At 39.3% G+C, this 27758-nt stretch overlaps 1 protein-coding gene across 10 annotated transcripts in view; it reads right to left on the reverse strand.

Moving 5' to 3' along the window:
• Positions 1-27758, reverse strand: part of PSD3 (pleckstrin and Sec7 domain containing 3) — a 696342-nt gene that overhangs the window by 395292 nt on the left and 273292 nt on the right. For 8 of the 10 annotated variants that reach the window (XM_064272734.1, XM_064272735.1, XM_023551047.2 and 5 more), the window contains one exon: positions 21781-21919. In XM_064272734.1, the coding sequence (XP_064128804.1) occupies positions 21781-21919 (139 nt within the window). The remainder of the gene's footprint in view (positions 1-21780; positions 21920-27758) is intronic. The other 2 variants (XM_064272736.1, XM_010592409.3) reach the window with 1 other exon arrangement.

A 27758-nucleotide genomic window follows, 5' to 3' on the forward strand; every position in this document is an offset into this window, starting at 1 on the left:
TGCGAAGCAAACACGCAACACAGGGAAACAGAGATATCATTACGTAAAAGATGACAGCATTAAAACAAATCTAGGTCAACTGGCATAACAAAGTGTATTAAGAAAACATTCTGCACCCCACTGTGGTGAGTGGCATCTGGGGTCTTAAAAGCTAGCATGTGGCCATCTAAGACACATCAATTGGTCTCCACCCACCTGGAGCAAAGGAGAATGAAGAACATCAAAGCCACAAGAAAAAAATGAGCCCAAGAGAAAGAAAGGGCCACATAAACCAGTGACTCCATCAGCCTGAGACTGGAAGAACTAGATGGTGCCTGGCTATCACCAACAACTGCCCTGACAGGGAACACAACAGAGAATCCCTGATAGAGCAGGAGAAAAGTGGGATGCAGATCTCAAATTCTAATAAGAAGTCCAGCCTTAGCCTTAATGGTCTGAATGAGACTGGAGGGACCCTCAGACTTTCTGGTAGCCCAAAAATAGAGCCATTCCCAAAGACAACTCTTCAGACAAAGATTAGACTAGGCTATAAGACATAAAATCGTACCGGTGAGGAGTGTGCTTCTTAGCTCAAGTAGACGCACAAGACTATGTAGCAGCTCCTGTCCAGAGATGAGATGATGCAGAGGGGGGCAGGAGCTGGTTGAATGGACACAGGAAATGCAGTGTAGAGAGGACGAGTGTGCTGTCACATTACATGGAGAGCAACTAGGATCACACAACAATGTGTAAGTTTTTGTATGAGAAGCTGACTTGGATTGTAAACTTTCACTTAAAGCACAATAAAAAAAAAAAAGAAAGAAAAAGTGCAAACATACAGAATTTACTGAAATACTAGCCATAAAGTTATAAGCCAACATGTATCTGTGGCAAAGAAAAGAAAGTAACTCGCCAAATGACCCTGGAATTAGTGGATTTGTGATTTGCTGCTTTGTATATCTGTGGATTCCTATGCCAACTAACGTTTTTCCTAAAGCAACAACTCCTAGTTTTACTGGATCTGCAGCCAGATTAAAAGATTAGGATGGAGCCTGGGGAGGGACAGGCTGCAATGCTGCATGTTTTGCATTTTACTCCTCAGGAATCCTGTGTGTACAGAAAGGTGTCAACCCAAATCAGAAAGATGCTCCACATTTACACAATCCATTCTATCACTAAGAATTATTCAACCCATTCCTCACACCATATGCAAATTTCAAAAAGAATCATTGACCTAAATATAAGAGTTAGAACTATAAAGCTCTTAGAATAAATATAAATACACAACTAAGTCTTCTTGAATTGGAGGTAAGCAAGGGTTTCTTAGATATGATACCTAAAGCACAAGCACCAAATAAAAAAATAGATTTACTGAATGCCATCAAAATTAAAAACTTTTGTGCATTCAAGGTAAAAACAAAACAAAAAAAACACCCGGAGAAAATATTCGCAAAACCATATATCTGGTAAGAAACTTGTATTCAGAATATATAAAGAACTCTTACAAGCAATAATAAAAAGACAAATAACTCAATTTAAAAATAAGCAAAAGATCTGAATATACATTTCTCAGAAGAAGACATACAAATGGCCGATAAGTACATGAAAAAACATTCGACATCTTTAGTCATTAAGAAAATGCAAATCAGGGGGAGCCAAGATGGCGGAATAGAAAGACACTTCCAGCAAACCCCCTTACAACAAAGATCCAAAAAAAACAAGTGAAACGAGTTATATTTATGACAAGCTAGGAGCCCTGAACATCAAAGGCAAGCTTAAAAACTGAACTGAAGGAAAAGACGGTACAGAAGCGGAAAGGAATTACCAAACCTGAATCGCGTGGAGTACTCAGGCAACATTTCCTGGATCGGCATCATCATGCTGGTACTATCGTTTGGCTGCAGTTTCCTCAGGGAAAAGCTGCAAGCCACACACCCTACTCATACCTCCGGAACCAGAGAAGAACGACACTCTAGGAAAAAGCTAAGTACTTGCGTATATTTTACCACACCCCCCACTCCCAAGCTGGCTTCAGCGGCTGATTTCCCTGGGCCTGAGATAGGCCCTCTTGAACGCCTAGAGTCATCCTCCCGGCCTTGGAAAAGGAATAAATTTACAACTGGGGGAAAAGATAATTTGCTAGCTCCACTAACCAGGGGACCTCAGGACAGAAACGGCTCTTGTCCAGGCATAAACGGTCCATGGACTCTGAGTACCTTTCCCCTCTGCATGGACCTGCGTGGGCCTATTTTGGGAGAATAGGCCCTTGTTGGCAGACTCCAATAGTTTCAGCTGTGCAACGAAGAGGTAGGAATTTCGTGTTTGAAACTGCTTCGCCTATTAAACAGGGTCCTCACTTACCAACATCAGGGGCCTAAGGACTGGTGGCTCCACTCAGGTTACCCAGCCACCCGTGACAGGGGTCCAAGGATAACTGGTACCTCCCACTCCTTACAACCCAAAACTTTGGGTGCCCATGGTCAGCTGCAAAACCCACCCACCTGAATGCTCTAGGGAACAAGGACATGCTTTACTCAGAGACATGTGAGAGACAATTCTCAGCCCCCTGGCTTGTTCAGAGTGTGACCCCCTGCTGCAACCAGACACTGGTACCTACACCAATCACCTCTGCCCCCTAAGACTATAAGACAGAGCCTGTACCACACACTTGATGACTAGCTACCTAGACACCTGAGCTGAATTCATACAAGAAAAGTGAACAGACTCCTAGACTGACATACCTGGTAATAGCTCTAGCCATCTGGGGACAGGACGTCAGAGCTCCAAAGGCGAAAATAACCAAGCTAGCTCACTCAAGCAACCCATCTGGGCATATTAAAATAAAACAAAGCAAGAAACTATGACGCAGTAAGCAAACATAAAATAAATTAATACAATAACTTATAAATGGCTTGGAGACAACAGTCAATATCAAGTCACATAAAGAAACAGACCATGATCACCTCAGCAAGCTCTCAAAACAAAGAATCAAGGGATTGTCTATATGAAAGTGTCTTCCCGGAATTACAAGAGGCAGAATACTAAAGATTAATATACAGAACCCTACAAGGCTTCAGGAAGGAAATGAGGCAATATGCAGAACAAGCTAAGGAACACACAAATAAAGCAACTAAAGAAATTAAAAAGATTATTTAGGAAGATAATGAAAAATTTAATAAGCTGGAAAAATCCATAAACAGACGGCAATCAGAAATTCAGAAGATTAACAATAAAATTACAGAAGTAGACAACTCAATAGAAAGTCACAGGAGCATAACTGTACAAGTAGAAGGTAGAATTTCTGAACTTGAAGGTAAAGCACCTGGCATTAATATATTTGAAGAAAAATCAGATAAAAGAATTAAGAAAAAAAAATGAAGAAAACTTAACAATCATGTGGGACTCTGTCAAGAGAGATAACCTATAAGTGACTGCAGTACGAGAATAGGGAGGGATAACAGAAAATACAGAGAGAACTGTTGAAGATTTGTTGGCAGAAAACTTCCCTGAAATCGCGAAAGATGAGAAGATATCTATCCAAGATGCTCATCGAACTCCACATGACGTAGATTTTAAAAGAAAGTCACCAAGACATATTATAATCAAACTTGCCAAAACCAAAGTGAGAATTTTAAGAGCAGCTAGGGATAAACGAGAAGTCACCTACAAAGGAGAGTTAATAAGGATAAACTCAGCCTACTCGGCAGAAACTATTCGGGCAACAAGTCAATGGGATGACTTATATAAAAAATTGAAGTAAAAAAAATTACCAGCCAAGAATCTTATATCCAGCAAAACTGTCACTCAAACACTCAAATATGAAGGTGAAATTAGGACATTTCCAGATAAACAGAAGGATAGGGAATTTGTAAAAACCAAACCAACACTACAAGAAATAATAAAGGGAGTTCTTTGGTTAGAAAATCAACAATATCAGGTGTCAACCCAAGACTAGAACACTGGGCACAGCACTCAGAAGTCAACCCAGACAGGGAAATCACAAAAACAAATCTAGATAAAAAAACACTTGAAACAGGGAAACAGCAATGTAATTATATAAAAAAAGACAACAATCAAACAATAAAGAGGGAATAAGAAATATAGTCATAGATTTTCCATATGGAAAGGAATACAAGGCAATACAAAGAAATTTAGGTTTAAATTTAGAAAAATAGAGGTAAATAATGAGGTAACTACAAAGGAGACAAACTACCCCAGTAATCAAAATAAAACACAAGAAAAAAAACACAGACTCAGCAGAAACAAAATCAACAACAACGAATATGAGGAAAGGGCAATATATAATCTACTCAGCACATAAAGTTAAGTGGGAAAAAGAAACTGTCAACGACACACACAAAAAGATATCAAAAGGATAGCACTGAATTCATTCCTATCCATAATTACACTGACTGTAAATGGACTAAATGTACTAATAAAGAGACAGAGCGGCAGAATGGATTAAAAAACACTATCAGTCTACACACTGCCTACAAGAGACACACCTTAGACTTAGAGACACAAACAAACAAAAACTCAAAGGTTGGAAAAAAAATATATCAAGCAAACAACAATCAAAAGAGCAGGAGTGGCAATATTAATGTCTGACAAGATAGAGTTTAAAGTTAAATCCATCACAAAGGATAAGGAAGGACACTACATAATGATTACCATGACAATACACTAAGAAGATATAACCATATTAAGTATTTACACACCCAATAACAGGGCTGCAAGATACATAAAACAAACTCTATCTGTATTGAAAAGTGAGATAGACAGCTACAAAATAATAGTAGGACACTTCGACACACCACTTTTGGAGAAGGACAGGACATCCAGAAAGAAGCTCAATAAAGACATGGAAGACCTAATTGCCACAATCAACCAACTTGACCTCATAGACATATACAGAACACTCCACCCAACAGCAGCCAAGTATATTTTCTTTTCTAGTACACATGGAACATTCTCTAGAATAGACCACATATTAGGTCATAAAGAAAGCCTTAGCAGAATCCAAAACACTGAAATACTACAAAGCATCTTCTCTGACCATAAGACCAAAAAAGTAAAACTCAATAACGGGAAAAGAAATCAAATACTTGGAAACTGAGCAATAGCCTGCTCAAAAAAAGACTGGATTATAGAATACATTGAGGATGAAATACAGAAATTCATAGAATCCAATGAGAATGAAAATACTTCCTATCAGAACCTTTGGAACACAGCAAAAGCAGTTCTCAGAGGTCAATTTATATCAATAAATGCACACATACAAAAAGAACAAAGGGCCAAAATCAAAGAATTATCCCTACAACTTGAACAAATACAAAGACAGCAACAAAAGAAACCCTCAGGCACCAGAAGAAAACAAATTATAAAAATTAGAGCAGAACTAAATAAAACAGAAAAACAATTGAAAGAATTAAGAAGACCAAAAGCTGGTTCTTTGGAAAAAAATCAACATAACTGATAAACCATTGGCCAAACTGACAAAAAAAAAACTGGGGAGGAAGCTAATAACCCAAATAAGAAATGAGATGGGCGATATTACAACAGACCCAACTGAAACTAAAAGAATCATATCAGATTACTATGAAAAATTGTACTCTAACAAATTTGAAAACCTAGAAAAATGTATGAATTCCTAGAAACACACTACCTTCCTAAACTAACACAAACAAAGGTAGAACAACTAAATAGACCCTTAACAAAAGAAGAGATTGAGAAGGTAATCAAAAAACTCCCAACAAAAAAAAAGCCCTAGCCCGGATGGCTTCACTGCAGAGCTCTACCAAACTTTCAGAGAAGAGTTAACACCACTACTACTAAAGGTATTTCAGAGCAGAGCAAAGGAGAGAATACTCCCAAACTCATTCTATGAAGCCAGCATATCCCTGATACAAAAACCAGGTAAAGACATCACAGAAAAAGAAAATTACAGACCTATATCCCTCAAAAACTTAGATGCAAAAATCTTCAACAAAATTCTAGCCAATAGAATTCAACAACATATCAAAAAAAATAATTCACCATCACCAAGTGGGATTCATACCAGGTATGCAGGGATGGTTCAATATTAAAAAAACAGTTAATGTAATCCATCATATAAATAAAACAAAAGACAAGAATTACATGATTTTATCAATTGATGCAGAAAAGGCATTTGACAAAGTTTAACACCCATTCATGATAAAAACTCTCAGCAAAACAGGAATAGAAGCAAAATTCCTCAACATAATAAAGGGCATTTATACAAAGCCAACAGCCAACATCACCCTAAATGGAGACGGCCTAAAAGCATTCCCCTTGAGATTGGGAACCGGACAAGGATGCCCTTTATCACCGCTCTATTTGTAGATGACATGATCTTATACACAGAAAACCCTAAGGAATCCTCCGGAAAACTACTGAAACTAATAGAAGAGTTCAGCAGAGGATTGGGATACAAGATAAAAATACAAAAATCAGTTGGATTCCTCTACACCAACAAAAAGAACATTGAAGAAGACATCACCAAATCAATACCATTTACAGTAGCCCCCAAGAAGATGAAATACTTAGGAATAAATCGTACCAGAGATTTAAAAGACTTACACAAAGAAAACTACAAAATACTTCTGCAAGAAACCAAAAAAGACCTACATAAGTAGAAAAACATACCCTGCTCATGGATAGGAAGACTTAACATTATAAAAATGTCTACCAAAAGCGATCTACAGATTTAATGCAATTCCGATCCAAATTCCAATGACATTTTTTAATGAGATGGAGAAACAAATCACCAACTTCATATGGAAGGGAAAGAGGCCCCAGATAAGTAAAGCATTATTGAAAATGAAGAACTCTACCTGATTTTAGAACCTATCATACCACCACAGTAGTCAAAACATCCTGGTACTGGTACAACAACAGATACATAGATCAATGGAACAGAATTGAGAATCCAGACATAAATTCATCCACATATGAGCAGCTGATACTTGACAAAGTCCCAAAGTCAGTTAAATGGAGAAAAGACAGTCTTTTTAACAAATGGTGCTGCCATAACTGGATATCCATCTGCAAAAAAATGAAACAAGATCCCTACTTTACACCATGCACAAAAACTAACTCAAAATGGATCACAGACCTAAACATAAAATCTAAAACAAAAAAGATCATGGAAGAAAAAACAGGGGCAACGTTAGGAGCCCAATACATGGCATAAACAGTATACAAAACATTACTAACGATGCACAAAAACCAGAAGAGAAACTAGACAGCTGGGAGCTCCTAAAAATCAAAACAACTATGCTCATCTAAAGACTTCACCAAAAGAGTAAAAAGATTACCTACAGACTGGGAAAAAGGTTTTAGCTATGAGATTTCCGATCAGCACCTGATCTCTAAAATCTACATGATACTGCAAAAACTCAACTACAAGAAGACAAATAACCCAATTAAAAAATGGGCAAAAAAAAATATGAACAGACAATTCACTAAAGAAGACATTCAGGTACCTAACAGATACATGAGGAAATGCTCATGATCGTTAGCCATTAGAGAAATGCAAATCAAAACTACAATGAGATTCCATCTCATTCCAACAAGGCTGGCGTTAATCTGAAAAACACAAAATAATAAATGTTGGAGAGGCTGTAGAGAGATTGGAACACTTACACACCGCTGGTGGGAATGTAAAATGGTACAACCACTTTGGAAACCATTTTGGTGCTTCCTTAAAAAGCTAGAAATAGAACTACCATACGATCCAGCAATCCCACTCCTTGGAACATATCCTAGAGAAATAAGAGCCTTTACACGAACAGATATATGCACATCCATGTTCACTGCAGCACTGTTTACAATAGCAAAAAGATGGAAGCAACCAAGGTGCCCATCAACGGATGAATGGATAAATAAATTATGGTATATTCACACAATGGAATATACTATGCATCCATAAAGAGCAGTGATGAATCTGTGAAATATTTCATAACATGGAGGAATCTGGAAGGCAGTATTATAAGAACTCGAGAAATACTTTAAACAGAGAAGAAAATATTCTCTGATGGTTATGAGAAGAGAGAGGGAGAGGAGGTGGGAGGCGGTATTCACTAATTAGGTAGTAGATAAGAACTACTTTAGGTGACGGGAAAGACAACACACAATGCAGGAGAGGTCAGCACAACTGGACTAAACCAAAAGCAAAGGAGTTTCCTGAATAAACTGAATGCTTTGAAGGCCAATGTAGCAGGGGAGCAGTTTGGGGACCATGGTTTCAGGGGACATCTAAGTCAACTGGCATAATAAAATCTATTAAGAAAACATTCTGCATCACACTTTGGAGAGTGGCGTCTGGGGTCTTAAACGCTAGCAAGCGGCTATCCAAGATGCATCAATCCATCTCAACCCACCTAGACCAAAGGAGAATGAAGAGCACCAAGGACACAAGGTAATTACGAACCCAAGAGACAGAAAGGGCCACATAATCCAGGGACTACATCAGCCTGAGACCAGATGAACTAGATGGTACCCGGCTACAGCCGATGACTGTCCTGACAGGGAACACAACAGAGAACCCATGAGGGAGCAGGAGAGCAGTGGGATGCAGACCCCAAATTCTCACAAAAAGACCAGACTTAATGGTCTGGCTGAGACTAGAAGGACCCCGGTGGTCATGGCCCCCAGACCTTCTGTTTGCCCAGGACAGGAACCATTCCCAAAACCAGCTCTTCAGACAGGGATTGGACTGGACAATGGGACGGAGACGGATGCTGGTGAGGAGTGAGCTTCTTGGATCAGGTGGACACTTGAGACTATGTTGGCATCTCCTGCCTGGAGGGGAGATGAGAGGGTAGAGGGGGTTAGAAGCTGGCGAAATGGACAAGAAAAGACAGAGTGGAGGGAGGGAGTGGGCTGTATCATTAGGGGGAGAGCAATTGTGAGTAAGTAGCAAGGTGTATTTAAGTTTTTGTGTGAGAGACTGACTCGATTTGTAAACTCTCACTTAAAGCACAATTAAAAAAAAACCATAGATAAAGAAAATGCAAATCAAACAGAATTTCAAATTCTCATGGGCTCCAGACTTTCTGCAGCCATGGAGGCTGGATGAACCCCTGAAACTACTGCCCTGAGATAATGTTTAAACCTTAAACCAAAAAGATCCCATGAAATATTCTTAAAACCAAACAACGGTTTAGCTTAACCAATAAAGAATGTCTACCTTGAGCATTGTGATCTTTTAAGGTCCATCTATATGGGATCATATTGACAAGAACAACTCGAATAATTACATAGGAAACTTAGGGACCAGTGAGCTTATGTTAATGGGGGAGGAACAACTTGGAAAATGAGAGTGAGAATGGTTGCACAACTCGAACAATGTAATCAATGTTGCTGAACTGAACATGAAGAAATTGATGAACTAGTACATGTTCCAGTGTATATTCTCAACAACAAAAATAATTAAAAATGCAAATCAAAACCTCAATGAGCTACCACATTACATGTATTAGGATGGCTATTTTTTTTTTTTATTCATAATAGCCAAAAAGTGTTAACACACAAAGGTCCATCAATAGATAAATGGATAAGTAAAACATGGCCTATTCCTGCCACGGAATATCATTCTGCAATAAAAAGTAACACGGATAAACCATGAAAACATTCTAAGGGAAAAAAAAATAATAAAGCCAAGCACAGAAGACCACATATTGTGTGATTCCATTTATGTGAAATGCCCAGAATACACAAATTTATAGAGACGGAAAGTAGACTAGTGGGTGCCTAGTGTTGAGGTGAGGAGCCCTGGTGGCGTGCTGGTGAAAGTGCTCAGCTGCTAAACAAAAAGGTCAGCAGTTGGAATCCAGCAGCCACCCCACGAAGAAAGATGTGGTAGTCTGCTTCCATAAAGATTTACAGCCTTGGAAACCCAATGGGACAGTTTTACTTTGTCCTACAGGGTCACTGAGTCGAAATCAGCTTGACAGCAATGGTTTTAGTGTTGTGGTAGTCGGCTAGAAGTTAAATGGGAGTAACTGCTAATGGGTGTGTTTTCGGGAGGGTGGTGATAAAAATGTTGTAGAACTAGTTAGAAGTAATAGTTGTACAACTTTGTGAATATACCTAAAAACCAATGAGTTATATACTTTATATGGGTGTATGGTATGTGAATTACCTCATTTTTATGCAAATAATGCTTGCCTTCTATGTTCGTTTGCCAACTGTGCCCTCCCTACACCAGGTATTTTTGAAAGTGCACTATGCTATTTTTTTTACAGCAACATTTTTTAAAAATTGGCATAGTGGACTTATGAAAATACCTTACAAGGGGGAGGGTGCAGTTGGCAAACAAACACAGAAGGCATGCTGTATTTGTGTAAAAATGTAATATATCTCAATAAAACTGTTTTTTAAAAAAGAAATTATTCAAGCTTCTGGGTCACTATGGCAGAAAGAGTCAGAAGTTTGCCTCCTCTCCTTCTCTAAGTCCTATTAAAATGACAACGACAAATTTCAAAAGAAACCGAATTTATAGCAGTGCAGAGGACATTATTAAGCCAAATATTTTTATGAATTTCTGTTAGACTAAAGTGAGGCAGGGAGTTTAGTTTTGTTCAAAGCTTATACTCTGAAGACGGAGAAAAATGTGTGCATGTATGTATATAGAACATATGGAGAGAAAAAATTCAGACGTAAATGCTACCAAAATGAGAACAAACTGCTTAGATTATGGACACTCTTTTTTTGCCCCTTCTTTTCACTTTTCAAAAAAAAAAACTTTTTTTTAATAGATAATATTTGGTAAACAGAAAAAATAGAGGGATCAAAAAGATTTTATCAGTTCTTGCTCTAAATATCAAATAATGAACCCAAAAGTGTGCACTCAACCCTTCAATTTTTTTTTCTCTCGTTTCGCTATCTACATTTTTCATTTCTGTATGATAGAAACCTACTTGGTTCTTTTTCAAATAAGCATGTTCCTTCTTCATACTCATCTGTTTTATCATAATGGTTTCTTTTCCCTTTTTAATCTTTTAAGTTCATTTTATAGTTTGACAATATTTTATTATTTCTAGGTTTTGGGGTGTTGAGGTCCCTGTTTGTTGTATATGCTGATCCTACCATTCATGGAAGTTCTTTTTTTTTTTTTTTTCAGTTTGTAATAATGTATCGTGAGCTCATCATTTGTAGGGATAATTTACTTGTTAACATAGGGGTCTTCCAAGTGTTTCTAAGGGCGGCTTTGCATTTACTTTAGTAGAAGTGTACAGAACTCTACCAGTCGAGGGCAGTTTTATGTCAATTTCTAGACATCACATGAAAGGGTAAACATGGACCTCTAACCCATCCATGCTGCAGGTCTGAGTTTCAATCTAACATAAGTCATTTTTTTCCCCACTCAGAGCTTTAGAAAACCACCATATAAACTCCCAGACTCCTCATCTCCTCCGCATCCCTACCCACCTCCAAGCAAATACACAGTTTTTCTAATCCTCTTTTTCATAGATGATCCCCAGTTTTACACAAAGACTCAATTCCCTCTTCCTGCTTTGTGAGGGTGGAGGCCACATGGACTGTTCCCGTTTGAGTAAAAACACATGCCCCTTGGCCTGCTAACGATGTGTCTCTCCAGTTTCATGCCTTAGGCTTGTAAGTTCCTTATTTGTTTTTGGCATCTGGCAAAATTTTCACTTTCTTTCAAGCTCACCTATATACTTAAGGTTTTCTCTACAACTCAACCTGCCATGTTGCAAGAAGTCTCTGAAGGCATTCAACACTCCCATTTAGAGCAAATGACCTTAACAGGAACCACCTTATTTTAAAAAATTTAATCAGTTTGACCTTTAAACATAATTCCTAAGCCTGAGAGAATTACAAATTTGGACACAGTCGCCAGAAACCATAAGTTCCTAAAACAAGAGGGCAGGACAAGGTGGAAGACCTAGAAATAAAAAAAAAAAAAAAAAATTTTAAACAGCATTTAATAAACCAAAAAAACCAAACCTGTTGCTGATGAGTTAATTCGTCACAGTGATGAGCACATCAGTAAATCTTGGCTGTTATTATTTGTATGATATTTGCTAAATAAAAAAGAAACCTGACAAATGGATAGTCAGAAAACAGAAGGAAAAAAAATCCCCCATTTTCACATAAGGCCAACGTTTACATAACAACCTGGTCTTTGGAACCTAACCGTGTCACTAAGTAAGGAGTAGGTGTATAGGATAGTACCATGGAGTGCCTTCTTTTAAATGAGACGATCTTTGAGGTCTGACGTTGTAAACAACATACCAAAGTGTGTGAAAAGAAAGTTAAAGAACATACGCCATACGTTCTCAGCCCAGAATCGTGTTTTGATTTATTTATTGCTTTTTCATATTGTCATAGTTAAAAGGTTTTCATGAAGGTTATGCTAGTACCATGTGAAGAACCAAAAAAAAAAAAACCAAACCAAACCAACTGCCATCGAGTCGATTCCGACTCATATAGGACAGAGTAGAACTGCCCCATAGAGTTTCCAAGGAGCACCTGGTGGATTCGAACTGCTGACCTTTTTTTTGGTCAGCAGCTGTAGCCCCTAACCACTATGCCACCAGGGTTTCCATATGAAGAACATGAATGAAAATTTAAATCCGAATTGTAGGACCAAGAATAAAAAGGTGAAATTCCACGTTCTTAAAGACTGCCTTAGTCCAAGGCTAGTGTTTTATAAGTCCTTTAAAGCCATTTAGATGATTTAAAAAGACATTGTATATAGTCAAAAATAACAGAATTTTAGAAATGCAGTTCTCTACCATACTGATGATAAAAATATGAAGCTCTTTCCTGTTTTTTAATTCCTATTAAGTATTTAACTGGTTTTCAAAATGTTGAACCATTTACGTTCTCACCAGCAGTGTGTGAGGCTCCCAGGTGCTTCACATTCTTGCCAGCGCTTCGTATGGCCAGTCATCTTAGTTTTTAATTTTAGCAATTCCAACTGATGTGTGGTAGTTATCTTTTTTGTGGTTTTAATTTCCACTTCCCTAATGACTAATAACTTCTCATGTGCTTATCTTCTCATGTGCTTATCTGCCATCCCTATTATCTTCTTTGGTGAAGCTTCTGTTCAATCTTTTGTCCATTTTTTTTTAATGAGTTATTGTCTTCTTTTCATTGAGGTGTAAGAATTCTCTAACCTGTTCTACGTACAAGTCCTTTGTATGACTTCCAATTCAAAATGTGTCACTGCAGAGAAAACCTGACCAAATTAATTTTGCTAGAAAGAACCACACTATATTACAAGAGAGTAATTTATCTACACGAGTCACCCTACCTTTAAAAAGAATAAAATTAATTTGAAAAAAAAAAAACAAAAACCTGGCATGAAATACCGTTCAAAAATCATATACCTCACAATTCATTTTTATCTAAGTCCAAAAAGCACTTTATTAAATTATTCACACTGATGACCATAAATCATTATAAGGGAAAAATTTTCTTACATATATAACTTTAAAAGGACTTCATTTTAAAAGAATTAGAATTTCTAAAGTTTTAGTACTTCAGTTATCTGGAAAACCAGCTAAAGGCTTCAAGCTGGCTAAGTTCTCACTACATAATCACCAAAGAACCTTAAAATGGTGGCACGTTTTCTATGGCTTCCCCTTACTGGGCTCCCACCCTTTGTTGCCCCTCATCTAGCCTTACAGTGATGGATCCTAACAGTTCAGGTGAAGGCAGGAAGGTGACAATGTGAGAACAGTTCTCTTCCTCCTTCCTTTAGTAATCAGGTGTCTCACTCACAGAAGAGTCCCTGAAGGCCTCCCTCAGAGCCTATTTGTTCTGATTTTAGACAACACTCCAACAACACAACCATTTATAACCAGTATCTCAAGGGTTGAGATCAGATGACTTTTAAGCCTTCCCAATCCTGAGAGTCTATTTTTCTAAGGGAGCAGGTAGTATAAAATATCAAACACAGGATTTAGAACCAGGAAACCTAGATGATAGTCTCAAGCCTGCCAGAAGAGTTTGGGCAAGTTAATTCATTCTCTAGGCCTTAATTTCCTCATCCATAACATGCAGAGAGTAGATAAGATGATTTCTAATATTTCTTCCAACACAAATGTTCTGCTAGCTTGATTACATAAGCTTGTTTTCTAACAGCTAAACACTGACTGGGCACCATGTGTCAACCATTGAGTTATGTATTTAAAATCTCATTTGATTTCCACTACTCCTCTGAGGAGTTATTATCATTAGTTCTAGTGTACAGACGAAGAAACTGAGGCAAAGAGCAATTAAGTAACTTATCCGTAGGGACCCACCTTACACTGGGACCCATGCTCTGTGACTGCCTCTTGGCACTATGCCTTCAGTAAACCAGAAGGAATAAGGGGTTGCTTTACGCCATACCACAGGCACCAGTAAGGAGTTAACTACTGGCAGTTCACACACTTCAAAAACACACACAAGCTCTAAAAGGAAAATTAGGACCATTTATGAAGGTCTAAAACACTCTACACAACTCAGTAACTCCTAAGGACACCTACTGTACCTCACTATACAATTACGTGAATTCTGTAATAAGAGGACTGCATTAAAGCCTATAGGTCTTTTCACCAGGACTTTGAACCCACACTTCTCAGTTCAGTCACGGCTGAGGACAAAACCAGAACAGACTCAAGTTTTTAAAATTTGGGTGAACCAGAACGATAACCAGAATGGGAAAAATTACACGCTGAAGCCCTGCTAGAAACCTAATCTCCCTATTAGAAAACGAGCAGTGTACGAGCCGTATAGCAACCAAATCTCTTGCCCATTAGATTTTGAGCAGAGTTGGAAACAGCGGTACTCCACTCAAAGATGGCACCTGACCATCCTGCCCTGAGTTTGTGTCACTTTCCACAGATCTGCTAACAATCCAATCTTACGTATCAGGCTCCCAAAAGGGTTCACTACATCTCTCCTGAGTTTCTCATTCCAGGGCTCCAACCTGTAATTTTTCCCATTCTTGTTATCATTCCGGATCACCCAAATTGTAAAAATTTGGGTCTGTTCTGATTTCACTTCATCAACCATGACTAAACTGGTTTGAATTGGTTCAAAGCTCTGCCTTTCATACAGTCCACAGAATTGTCTAAAGGCAGTATACAGAATTGTCTAAATTTATACAGGACTAAGAATCAGGGTCAGGACAAAGCTGGTTCCTAAGAGGTGGAGGTCAAACATACTTCAGCTCTCCAACTTCTCCATCATTTCTGACACCAGCTGTTCCCCTTGCAACATTCTCTACTTCTCTGCAACAGCCACACAGAGCTCAAAGACTGTATTCACAGTTATGTGGTTTATTAGGCAAAAGTAACAGGCTACAACTTGGGATCACAATCAACTTGGAAGTAATAGGAAAAACTCGAAATCAGGAACAAGAAGCACTAAGGCAAGGTCTGGAAAGGTCCCTAGATGGAGGGCACATCCCTCCCTTCTTCAGTGCAGTGTCCTTCTAATCAGGACAGCTCCTGCAGCTGCTCTCCACTATCAGGCCTTTCCACCTTCAGCTTTCTCTGGGGTCAGCCTCTCTGCCACTAACTGGCCCAGCTCATAGTCACTCTCAGCTGCTTTCTGTGGTCAGGCCTCTCCACTGCTAACTGGTCCAGCTCACAGCCTGTATAGCTGCTTGCTTAGCTCTCCCAGCTACTCTCAGCCATCAGGCTTCTCTGTCATCAGCCTCTCCAACACTAACCGGCCCAGCTCATAACCAGTGTAGCAGCTTCAGCACCACTCAGCTCCCACGTGGCTCTGCTTCTCTGCCAGACAAGCTCTTAACCAGCATTTCTCTCTCAACCAAGCCTCCAAAACTTCTGTGTTTCTGCCATTTATATATCCCAATCCTCATCAAGTACAAGGCAGGCCTCTCTCACCAGACCAGAGTTCAACCAATCCTCAATTACCCGTAAGTGTCAATCAACTCAGGTCTAGTTAATTATCAGACCAAAGTATTAAACCATCAAGTTGCTTACAACTTACCCAGGAAATGTCAATCTTCCCAGGGAATCCCCTGGGCAAAAAAGTAACAAATCCTCTGGGGTAGGAAAAAACCTGGAAGCCCTGCCCCCCATGCTTCTCCAAAGAACTCGAGATAAGGTAACAACTCTTCAGGGCTTAGGGGGGAAAATCTCCCAAGCTGTTTGTCCAAAGCGCAAAGGCAAAATGCTACATACAGGAATTCAATGCACCACACCACCAGAGAAACCAGATTTCTAACCTGATTCTAAAGCATCTAAACTATGTGTGCCCTTAGGCAAGTAGTTTAATATCTGAGGCTCATTTCTTCACCACCTACTCATCTCCAAAAGTTCATAAATCAAGAGAGAATGTAGGAGAGACATTTTGTTAACGGCTAAGAGTTATTATAAAAGGCCGACTCCCTGTCTTTACACCCGGTAGGCCCTTTGGTTTTCTCACATACTTTAATAGGCCACTGTTCTTCCTACACAATGAGGGATAGAGTCTTACTCCTCTTCAAAGGCTTCCTTAAGTATTTCTTCCTTCTAAATTTTGACCAAAGAGAAAGACAGACAAACAGACAGGCACATACACACACACAGCGTCATCTGATGACGTGAAACTCTTCAAAAAATGTACTTGCCTAAAATAAAGCCACTCTCCTGCTGCAGTGTACTTCCTCTGATTAGTTTAGAAAAGCCATGCCATCAGCTAAAGCACAGCAACCCAGAGGAATGCTGTGCTGAGCGGAAAGTCTTGAGTGGAGCTGTCAAATACAGGCCCTTGGTTTTGCCCCATCTGAGGCTCCGATTGTACCTCTTTTTTACCTCTCTGCAGTTCCAAGCTGCTCCAGGACAGCTGACTGGAACAGAACGAACCTACCTCTAGTGATTTGTTGCCTCACCAGAGACACAGCACAACTGATGACACACCTGTACATTCAAGCCTAGAGTCTCACAACAATTACTAGCACCTGCTCTAGCCCTTGAAAAGCTCCTACAAGTAGAAACAGCTCCCAGAAAGTAGAAGGGAATGGAGAAACCGGAGAAGCACGGTCACCTCTTTCATTATACTGATGAACAGATAATGAGAACCCAGAGCTCTTAACTCCCAGCCAAGGGCTTCTTCCCATTGACCACATGTACTCCCTTACCCCATTCAACACTCTATGTTGTGTCACTGATTCAAAAGTCCCACATAAAGCCCAGGGTTGACATGCAACAGCCTGCAAATGATCTTTAATTGTTTTCCCTAGACCAACCCAGCTGAGTGGTAAAATCTAAGCCTCCTCTTCCTATAGCAGTAAGACTTCCCTTGGGTTTACCTGGGAATCGTAATCCAGTTGAGCTGATCTGACCTGGCTATACCATTACCGAGCTACCACACCTGAGACACTGCCACATAAATATTTCTGGGGATGCATTCAAAAGTTACTGTCAGCATTTCCATTCTCCACCAGGCTGCTTAGACAGTTTAAGTCACTGTGTCAAGAAAGAGCATGGGAGACTCGAGAAGAGGACAACACCTACCACAGAAACAGTAAACAGACTGATGACAGTTCCCGGTATTATTTGACCCTCACTTTTTTTCAAAACCTGTGTAGGAAAACGTATGTCTATCCATCTCATTCAAATAGAAACATTAGCCTATTCTCTCTACTACCTTTCCCAATGGTCTTCTGAATTTCGGCAGTGTTTTGATGACAGAGGACTGTTTTATAGGAACAAACTTCAGAGTCTTTTTGAAATGATAAAAATATGCCATCATTTCTTTGTAAACATACAAAAAGAGCCCTTTCCAAATGTCAGTTATCTTGTACCTTACACCCCTCCTGGAGTAAGCAACAGCTTTTACTGTCCCTGTTCCAATTTTCCGAATCCTCTTGATTCATCTATGTAAAACAGTACTTCAGTCAGCTCCTGTCTGCCTACCTAGACAAAATGCAAATTATCTACCTGCTTTGGAAGGTCCTACATGATCTGGCCCCTTTCTAAATGGTTATTCTTCTAAACCTATCTCCCACTAATATGCTTTGCAAAGGAATCATTCTAGTTTTTCTGTTCTTCAAACAATTTCTATTTTCTGCCACCACATCCTTTATTCATCAGAATCTTAGTCATCCTTTAAGACCAAGGTTCAACTTCTACGTCTTCCATGAAGCCATCGCCAGCCCAGCAGGAAGCAATCATTCCCTCCTATGTTGCATCCTAGTAAATGTATTCCCTGTACCAATCATATGATTGCAGTCATTCAGAGACATGTCATTTCTCCCAGATCAAAAAATAAGCTCCTAGTGGGCAAGGACCACATCCTCTACTTCTGTGAACCCTCATACTGCCCAGCACAGGTAACCAGCACATAATACAGCCCCCCCAAAAAACACTGTCGTCAAGTCGATTCCAACTCATAGTGACCCTAAAGGTAGAGTAGAACTGCCCCATAGGGTTTTCAAGCCTGTAAATCTTTATAGAAGCAGACTGCCACATCTTTCTTCTGGAGCAGATGGTGGGTTAGAACTGCCGAACTTTCAGTTAGCAGTGGAGCACTTAACTACTGGGCCACTAGAGCTCCTTAGCACATAAAAAAAAAAAAGTGCTTATTAAATATTATTTGCTCAATAAATGCATGCATACTTTTACACCTACAAAACAATCACACTAGAAACAGAAAAATACTACCAATGATTTTACCAAGGCAAATAAAAAAGTGCAAATTTAAAATGTCATTTTGGTTTGATTCAGGACATATCAGAGCTGGTAACACAGAGAAAACTACACAAAATCCAGGAGTAAGGAAGAACTAAATTGGTCCACAAATTAGGCAGAGGATATGCAGACATTTGGCAGCATCTCTAACTACACAAAAATTATGTTTTATCAACGTCAAAGGAAGCTCAATCGGCACAAAATCGCATGTGGCATTCAAAGCCAAGGCTATGCGGGAAAGGCATTTTCAACAGTCTTGGGTGGCCTAGGAAACCCTGGTGGCATAGTGGTTGAGTACTATAGCTGCTAGCCAAGAGGCTGGCAGTTTGAATCCACCAGCGCTCCTTGGAAACGCTATGGGGCGGTTCTACTCTGTCCTATAGGGTCGCTGTGAGTCAGAATTGACTCGACGGCAGTGTGTTTGTTTTTTTTTTTTTTGTTTTGTTTTGGTTGGCCTATAATCCATATTCTCTATGAAATAGTGAATAGATGATTTAATGTCCTAAACCTCAAACCCAGAATAGTTAGATATTTATGCTACATAATAAGTAGCATTAATGGCTACAATATGTGACAAGTGAAATGTTATGAAACATATTTATCTCAAAACTGGGACACTGTGCTAAAAGCAGAATGATTTTTTTTTTTAATAAACTAGCTGTTTTGTACTGCACTTAAGAATTCCCACCTATTTACATATATAATAAATACTCATTATTAAGTTAAAAGGCATTATAGAATGGTTGCATATACATTGCCCTCTTGGTGGTATTCCCAAATATTATGGGACTGATTATATAATCCCATCTAACATCTAAATCATAAATCTAGAGTTGCCATTTATAGTTACCAGTTACCCCTGATTGCACAGTGGTTAAGTGATTGGCTCTTAACTGAAAGGTTGGCAGTTTGAATCTACAAGCTACTCCTTGGAAATCCTACAGCAGTTCTACTCTGTCCTATAGGGTCACTACAAGTCAGAGTGAATGCAATGGCAATGGGTAGTTAACATTACAGTTACCAGTCCCTGGAAACGAACATCATGCTTGGCGTCTTAGTCATGTAGTGCTGCTGTAACAGAAATACTATAAGTGGGTAGTTTCAACAAAGAGAAATTTATTGTCTCGCCATCTAGTAGGTTTCAAGTCCAAATTCGGAGCATCAACTCCAGAGGACGGCTTTCCCTTCTCTGTCAGCTCTGGAGGAAGGACCTTGTCATTAATCTTCCCCTAGACTGGAGTTTCTCAGCACAGGGACCCTGGGTTCAAAGGACATGCTATGCTCCAGGTGCTTCTTTCTGGGTGGTATGAGGTCCCCCTGTCTCTCTGCTTGCACCTCTCTTTTATATCCTCGAAGAGACTGACAAGGCAAAATCTCATCTTGTAGATCTCATCAACGTAGCTGCCGATAATCCATCTCATTAACATCATGATGATAGGGTCTATGACACATAGGAAAATCACAGCAGATGACAAAAAGGTGGACAACCCCACAATACTAGGAATCATAACCTAGCCAGGTTGACAGATACTTCTGGAGGACACGATTCAACCCACGACACTTGCTAAAGTATAGGGTTACCGAAAGAGAGGAAGACCTTCAACAAGATGGATTGACACAGTAGGTGCAACAATAGGCTCAAACATAGCAACAACTGTGGGGATGGCGCAGGACCAGGCAGTGTTTCGTTCTTTTGTGCAAAGGTCTCTACGAGTCGGAACTGACTGCATGGCACCTAACAACAACAACAGCATAGTTACCATTTGGCTTTTTCAACTGAACAGAAGCTACTTAAGGTTAGATTTCTTGTCCATCCAAAACAGAAATCGGTATCAGACAATGATGAAGCTGAGCAAAGTCAGGAATATACTTCTAAATGTCAACCTCAAAAGTCAGGGATGTGATGATGATCGTTACCATACATGCACAGTATACACAGTAACAGCACAGCAAACACTTTCATAGTGCTTATTATGTGCCAAGCATGATTCTGAGATCTCTACCCATGGCTACTTATTTAATCCTCAAAGGAATTCTAAGGCATGCAGTATCATTATAATCCCATTTTACAGATGAGGAGACTGAGGCACACAAAGGTTAAATAACTTACTCAAGGTCACACAGCTGCTAAGTTACAACGTCAGGATTCAAATTCAGGAAGTATAACTTCAGAGCCCAGGCTCTTAACCACCCGCAATATCCCTTTCTTAACTTCCAAAACATGCTAATACCCCCTTTATCATCAGTTTTCCACAAATACATCTAAATGTTTTTGAAAATGCAATAAAACTATTTGTATTTTTATCTTGCATCTCCTTTTGAAAAAATTCATTAAAAATTTTTTCAAAACATTTACTGCCTCAAGAGGTTGCGAGTATGAGCACCGGGGTGAGGCAGACCTGAGTTAAAGTTCTGGCTCATCTGGGTGAGTGATTTTTGATCTTGAAGAAGTTATTTAACTTCTTAGTACTTCAGTTTCTTCATCTGGAAAATGAGGATTAGAGAACCAATTTAGAACGGTGTTGTGAGTACTAAATGAGATACTGCATGCAGACACTTAGCATGCCTCCTGGAACACAGTAATTAGTCAATAAATGTTATTTAATATCGTTACTGTTATTACTACTAGTAATAGTTCTATTTGTTTTAAATTTACCTGTATCAAACTTCAGGTAAATTGCTTCTAATCCCACAATACTAGACTCTGATAAATAGATTTGATCAATGCTTGCTTACACAAGAGATACGGTAATCTCCAAAACTAAGACTGCAATGCCTAAAAATCACTGTAGAAATGTTTCCTAATAGTATCTGTTGGTAGCTGTATGTTTGGCGGCTCCAAAACTAAGGCAGTCAATATATGCAGCAACAGTAAATGTGGAAAAGAAAACCTTATGAGAATTAATTCATGAAGTGTCAAATATCAGAAGCTGAGAGTTCTTCAAGCCAATAGTGAAAGTACCTACAACAGGCTACAAAAACCACATCCTATATTTCTGAATTCTCTTATCTTGAGAAGACTGTTTTATTGAGTAACTGGGGTGAAGAAGTTTCACAGAGGTAAGAATGCAGGCAGAGAAAAAGTACTCAGAAATCAGTAGTAATTTGTATCTTTTACCTGACGGGAGGGTGGTGGCAAAACACTTACTAGTATCGGGAGTTTTCTCTTCAGCACTGCCAAATAAAAATTTGTATTTGGCCTTGGCAACACTCTGGGAATGTGCCGATGCATCGTTAACCCAAACAAATGTCTCCGCCTGCAAAATCAGAACAAAACGAAGACATGGTTAAAAAGACATCATAAAAAAAAACACACACACACACTGAAAAACAAACTATCCAACAAGGGAATAATTATGCAATCCTGATTTATCAACTTGATGGAATGCTATACAGATACTAAAAATGAAAATTCTTATAACCTGAAAAAAATCATAATACAAAACTATCACTTCATGATTACAACCAAATGAAAAAGATTTAGTATGAATACCTACAGGGGAATAAGGAAAAAAGTTTGGCTTGGTTTTGATAGGATTATGGTAGGTTTTTTAAAATTAAAATCACATTACATTTCTCCCATAAGAATATTACATTTATTTTTAAACACATCATTTCCCATGAGGTTATCATAACCCATAACTCATAGCAAGAGTACTTCCAATGTTTGGGTCTGTCAAAGTACACCAATAAAAAGTAGTCTATCCCCCAAAACAGACCACTATTTTATATAATCGGGAACACCATTCAGTCAAACAGGGCACGAAACAGAACTGCCCAATATTCTATTTATACTGTTTGTCCCAAATTTGAGCATCTGCCCCTGTGTCCTTTGAAATTCATGAAAGTCTCTTATTTGAAAGAAAAACTACAAAGATGACAGTGAACATGGTTCACATCATGATTCTGAATTCCTAAGACTTTCTTCCTGGCTGCTTTAGGCACTTGTCAACTCTCAGGAGGGGCTCCCTTCTCTGTCCCAGGACTAATTCAAAATTAAGCAACAAGATGGAAATTTCAAAACACAAAGAAATATGACCTGGCCAGTCAAGAAGACATTTTTCTGCCTCTTCACTCTGAACGCAAACATTAACCAGCATACAGACATTACCACACTGGTTAGAAGACATCTTCTAACTGGACTAAACCAAAAGCAAAGAAGTTTCCTGAATAAACTGAACACTTCGAAGGCTAGCGTAGCAGAGGCAGGGTTTGGGGACCACGGTTTCAGGGGACATCTAAGTCAACTGGCATAATAAAATCTATTAAGAAAACATTCTGCATCACACTTTGGAGAGTGGCGTCTGGGGTCTAAAACGCTAGCAAGTGGCCATCTAAGATGCATCAATTGGTCTCAACCCACATGCAGCAAAGGAGAATGAAGAAAACCAAAGACACAACGTAATTACGAGCCTAAAAGACAGAAAAGACCACATAAACCAGAGACTACATCAGCCAGAGACCAGAACTCAAGGTGCCTGGCCACAACCGATGACTGCCCTGACAGGGAACACAACAGAGAACCCATGAGGGAGCAGGAGAGCAGTGGGATGCAGACCTCAAATTCTCGTAAAAAGACCAGACTTAATGGTCTGACTGAGGCTAGAAGGACCCTGGTGGTCATGGCCCCCAGACCTTCTGTTGGCCCAGGACAGGAACCATTCCCAAAGCCAGCTCTTCAGATAGGGATTGGACTGGACTATGGGATAGAAAACGATACTGGCGAAGAGTGAGCTTCTTGGATCAAGTAGACACATGAGACTATGTGGGCAGCTCCTGTCTGGAGAGGAGATGAGAGGGCAGAGAGGGTCAGAAGCTGGCCGAATGGACACGAAAAGAGAAAGTGGGGGATAAAGTGTGTGTCTCATTAGAGGGAGAGCAACTAGGAGTATACAGCAAGGTGTATGTAAATTTTTGTATGAGAGGCTGACTTCATTTGTAAACTTTCACTTAAAGCACAATAAAAATTAAAAAAGAGAGACATCTTCTTTTCACATGTCTGAGCAGCAACAGACCATTAACTTTGGGGAAGAAAGACAGGAAGGGTTTTAGCAGCAACCAGGTAACTAAAGCAGGAAGATTTTATGACTACTACTATATCTCTATAGAGATCTAATAGCTCAGGCTGCTAACCAAAAAGTCGGCAGTTCGAATTCACCAGCCACTCCTGGGAAACCCTATGGGGCAGTTCTACTCTGTCCCTTGGGGTGACTATGGGTCAGAATTGACTCAAAGTCAACGGGTTTCCCTGGAGCCCTGGTGGTGCAGTGGCTAAGAGCTCAGCTGCTAACCAAAAGACTGGCAGTTCAAATTCACCAGCCGCTCCTTGGAAACCACATGGGGCAGTTCAACTCTGTCCTATAGGGTCGCTATGAGTGGGAATCGACTCAGCAGCAATGGGTTTGGTTTGGGTTTTATTATATCCCTGGAGCAGAAATGACTGGCAGTGGTGAGAAGGCCCAGTCATAACTCCATCACCCTCATTTCACACAGGTTCAGTGAGCAGGCCCCTCTTTGTTCTTCAATACCAATATCAAAGGGCTAGCTTGTATAATTTTTTCAATCTATTCATGCCAGTTTATGTTTTCACATTTGAATTTATATCAGTTAATCAATTAAGAAAATTAGACTATATTGATGAGCTTAAAACAAAATCAAACCATGGATTGCAGATGACAGCTGTAGTCCTGTTATCAGTCTCAGCAACCCCTCTATTTCTGTACTTTTTCTGGTTAGATACTATTCATAAAATCAGAATTACTAATCTGAAAACGATGATCAGGGCCTCTACACAGAATTGTGGGCACCATGCACTGCACAACCCCAGGAGACACCATTCACATCACAGCCTGTCACATAGCACCAGCGTTTCTCCTGAAGTCTTCCTCGTCTCTTAAAAAGCAACTCCATACATTGTTAAGATCAAAGACATTCTTTTGATTTTTTTTTTAAATTTTGTTTTTATTTTGGTAAAAGGATACACAGCCAAAGACACCATTTTAACAATTTCTACATGGACAATTCAGTGACACTATATTCTTCAAGTTTTGCTACCATTCTAACTATCCTTTTTTCCAAATTATCCCACCACCATTATCTTAAACTCACCGCTCCCTAAGCTTCCCATCCCACCTTTTGAGTTGCCATTGTCAATTTGATCCCACAGAGGTAATTCTTTAAGAGAGTTCAATGCTCAAAGTAGACATACTTTACTAATTCAGATAAGCTAATTTTTGGTTCAAAAAAACCTTCAAGGGATAGTTTTGGTTTAAGGTTTAAAGTTCGTATCAGGGTAGTTGTTTGGAGGGTTCATCCAGCCTCGATAGCTCTAAAAATCTGGATTCCATAAGAACTTGTATTCTGTTTCACAATTTACCCCCTTTTGATCAGGATTCTTATACAGAATCTTTGACCAAAATGTTCAGTAATGATATCCAAGCACCATTCAGTTCTGGTCTCACGGCAAAGGAAGTAGTTGTTCACGGAGACAAGGTGACATACATTTGATTTCCTCCTTCGATTCCTGACCCTCCTTCTTCCTCTCTTTTTTCAGGTGAATGGAGACCAACTGTTGTACCTTGGATGGTCACTTACTAGCTTTTAAGACCCCAGTCACTTCACAACAAACTAGGAGGCAGAATAGAAGTACTGGGAAACAATATTAGGCCAAATGATTGGGATATCTCTTAAAACCATGACCTTAAACCTCCAAACCAAGAAAACATTCTCTGAGGTGTTTGGTTGTACATAAGGTGTTTGGTTGGTTTTTTTTTTTTCCTGGTAACAAAATAAATAACATTTGCTAATTCAACATTTTTCAGGTGTACATAGATCAAAGCCACTTTTAACTTTTCTTTTTTATTTTTCTTGTTGTTAATGTGTGTATAGAAACTATGAGTCTACAATTTTACAAGAGCAATGCCTTATCCTAATTCTGGTTGTTCCCCACTTAATGAGAAAAAATTCATAGTGTTGAACACCTCTGCACACTGGAACGTTTAAACAAATCTCTCTGCAGCTTGCCCGATGCTCGCCTGCTGGGTACATATTCCACGTGACTGACTTAAAAACCTTTATCTGCATTGATGAGGAAAAAAATTTCACAATCTTGGGGAATTTCCTATTTCTTTCTTTATAAGGTATACAAATCAACTTTTTTTCCCCCTTCTTTTTTTTTTATTATTGTTGTACTTCAGATGAAGGTTTACAGAGCAAATTAGTTCCTCATTAAACAATTACTACACTTTTTTTTTGTGACATTTATTGTTAACCCCATAACATATCAACACTCTCCCCTTCTGGACCCTGAGTTCCCCATCATCAGCTTTCCTGTTGCCTCCTGCCTTCTCCTCCTTGCCCTTGTTTTGTTTTATGGGCCTGTCTAATCTTTGGATGAAGGATGAACCTCAGGAGTGACTTCTTCAGTACTGAGTTAAAAAGGTGTCCAGGGGCCATACTCTTGGGGTTTCTCCAGTCTCTGTCAACCGGTAAGTCTGGTTTTGTTTTTTTTGTGTGTGAGTTAGAATTTTGTTCTACATTTTTCTCCAGCTCTGTCTGGGGTCCTCTATTGCGATCCTTGTCAGAGCAGTTGGTGGTGGTAGCTGGAACCATCTAGTTGTGCTAGATTCAGTCTGGTGCAGGCTGTGAAAATTATGGTCCATTAGTCCTTTGGACAAATCTTTCCCTTGTATCTTTGGCTTTCTTCATTCTCCCTCGCTCCAGATGGGTGAGACCAGTGAACTACCTTAGATGGCTGCTCAGAAGCTTTTAAGACCCCAGATGCTACTCACCAAAGTAGAATGTAGAACATTTTCTTTATCAACTACGTTATGCCAATTGAGCTAGATATTCCCCGAAATCATGGTCCCCAGCCCTCAACCCAGTAATTCGGTCCCTCAGGGAGTTTGGATGTGTCTATGGAGCTTCCATGACCTTGCCTTGGTTAAGCTGTGCTGGCTTCCCCAGGATTGTGTACTGTCTTACCCTTCAGCAAAGTTACCACTTCTCTATTGTCTACTAAGTGTTTTTCCTCCCTACCTTTCCCCTCCCTCGTAACCATCAAAGATTATTTCTTTTTGTATGTAAACCTTTTCATGAGTTTTTATAATAGTGGTTTCATACAATATTTGGCCTTTTGTGATTGACTTATTTCACTCAGTATAATGCCCCCCCACCCAGATTCATCTATGTTGTGAGATGTTTTGCAGATTCATCATGTTTTTTATCATTGCATAGTATTCCATTGTGTGTATGTCTCACAGTTTGGTCATCCATTCATCTGCTGATGGGCATCTAGGTTGCTTCCATCTTTTTGCTATTGTGAAAAATGCTGCAATGAACTTGAGTGTGCATATGATTTTGACTATTTTTTAAAGAGTTGTTTCTTTTTCTTTTCTTTTCATATCATTTTTGGTTTTACAGACTTGGAATAGTTTCTAACAGTTTTGCATAAATTATGCAAATCAAAAACTACAGAACCATTCAATATGGTGAGAATTTTCTTTCTATAACTTGAACAATTCTGAGATAGTAGTTTCTTAAAATGGCTCTGCAATCACTTAATGCTCATGTTGTATTAAATTTACCTTTCTGAGAAACATGCGTACTCATCTTGGTGTTACATGCTTGGTAAGTACAGTTTGCTAATTATCTGCTTCCTCAAAAGAGAGGAAATACTAATCTTTTATGTTTCAGGAACTTCAGGCTGGTAAATGTGGAACTTTGCCAAGGGGATCCCATAATAGATGTCCTAGTTTAGGTACAGTGGTTAGAGAGGGTTCTTTAAGGACTGATACTTATAGAGCTAAAAAAGATGAGAAGATTTGGAAGGACAGGACATCCATCTAAACAGAGAGAGGGCCATATGCAATGGCTTTAAGCTATGAAAGGACTGTTGTTGTTGTTGCTGTGTGCCATCAATCCTATATGACAGAGGAGAACTGACCTATAGGGTTTCATCTTTACAGAAACAGGTTTCCAGGTCTTCCTCCTGTGTAGACATTGAGTGGGTTCAAACCACCAACCTTTCAGCTGGCAGCCAGACTAGCCTACTCAAGAAACTGACAGAAGGCCACATAATAGTAGGTGAGTGGGCAA

This window comes from Loxodonta africana, chromosome 19 (assembly GCF_030014295.1).
Source record: "Loxodonta africana isolate mLoxAfr1 chromosome 19, mLoxAfr1.hap2, whole genome shotgun sequence".
Taxonomy (NCBI): Eukaryota; Metazoa; Chordata; class Mammalia; order Proboscidea; family Elephantidae; genus Loxodonta; species Loxodonta africana.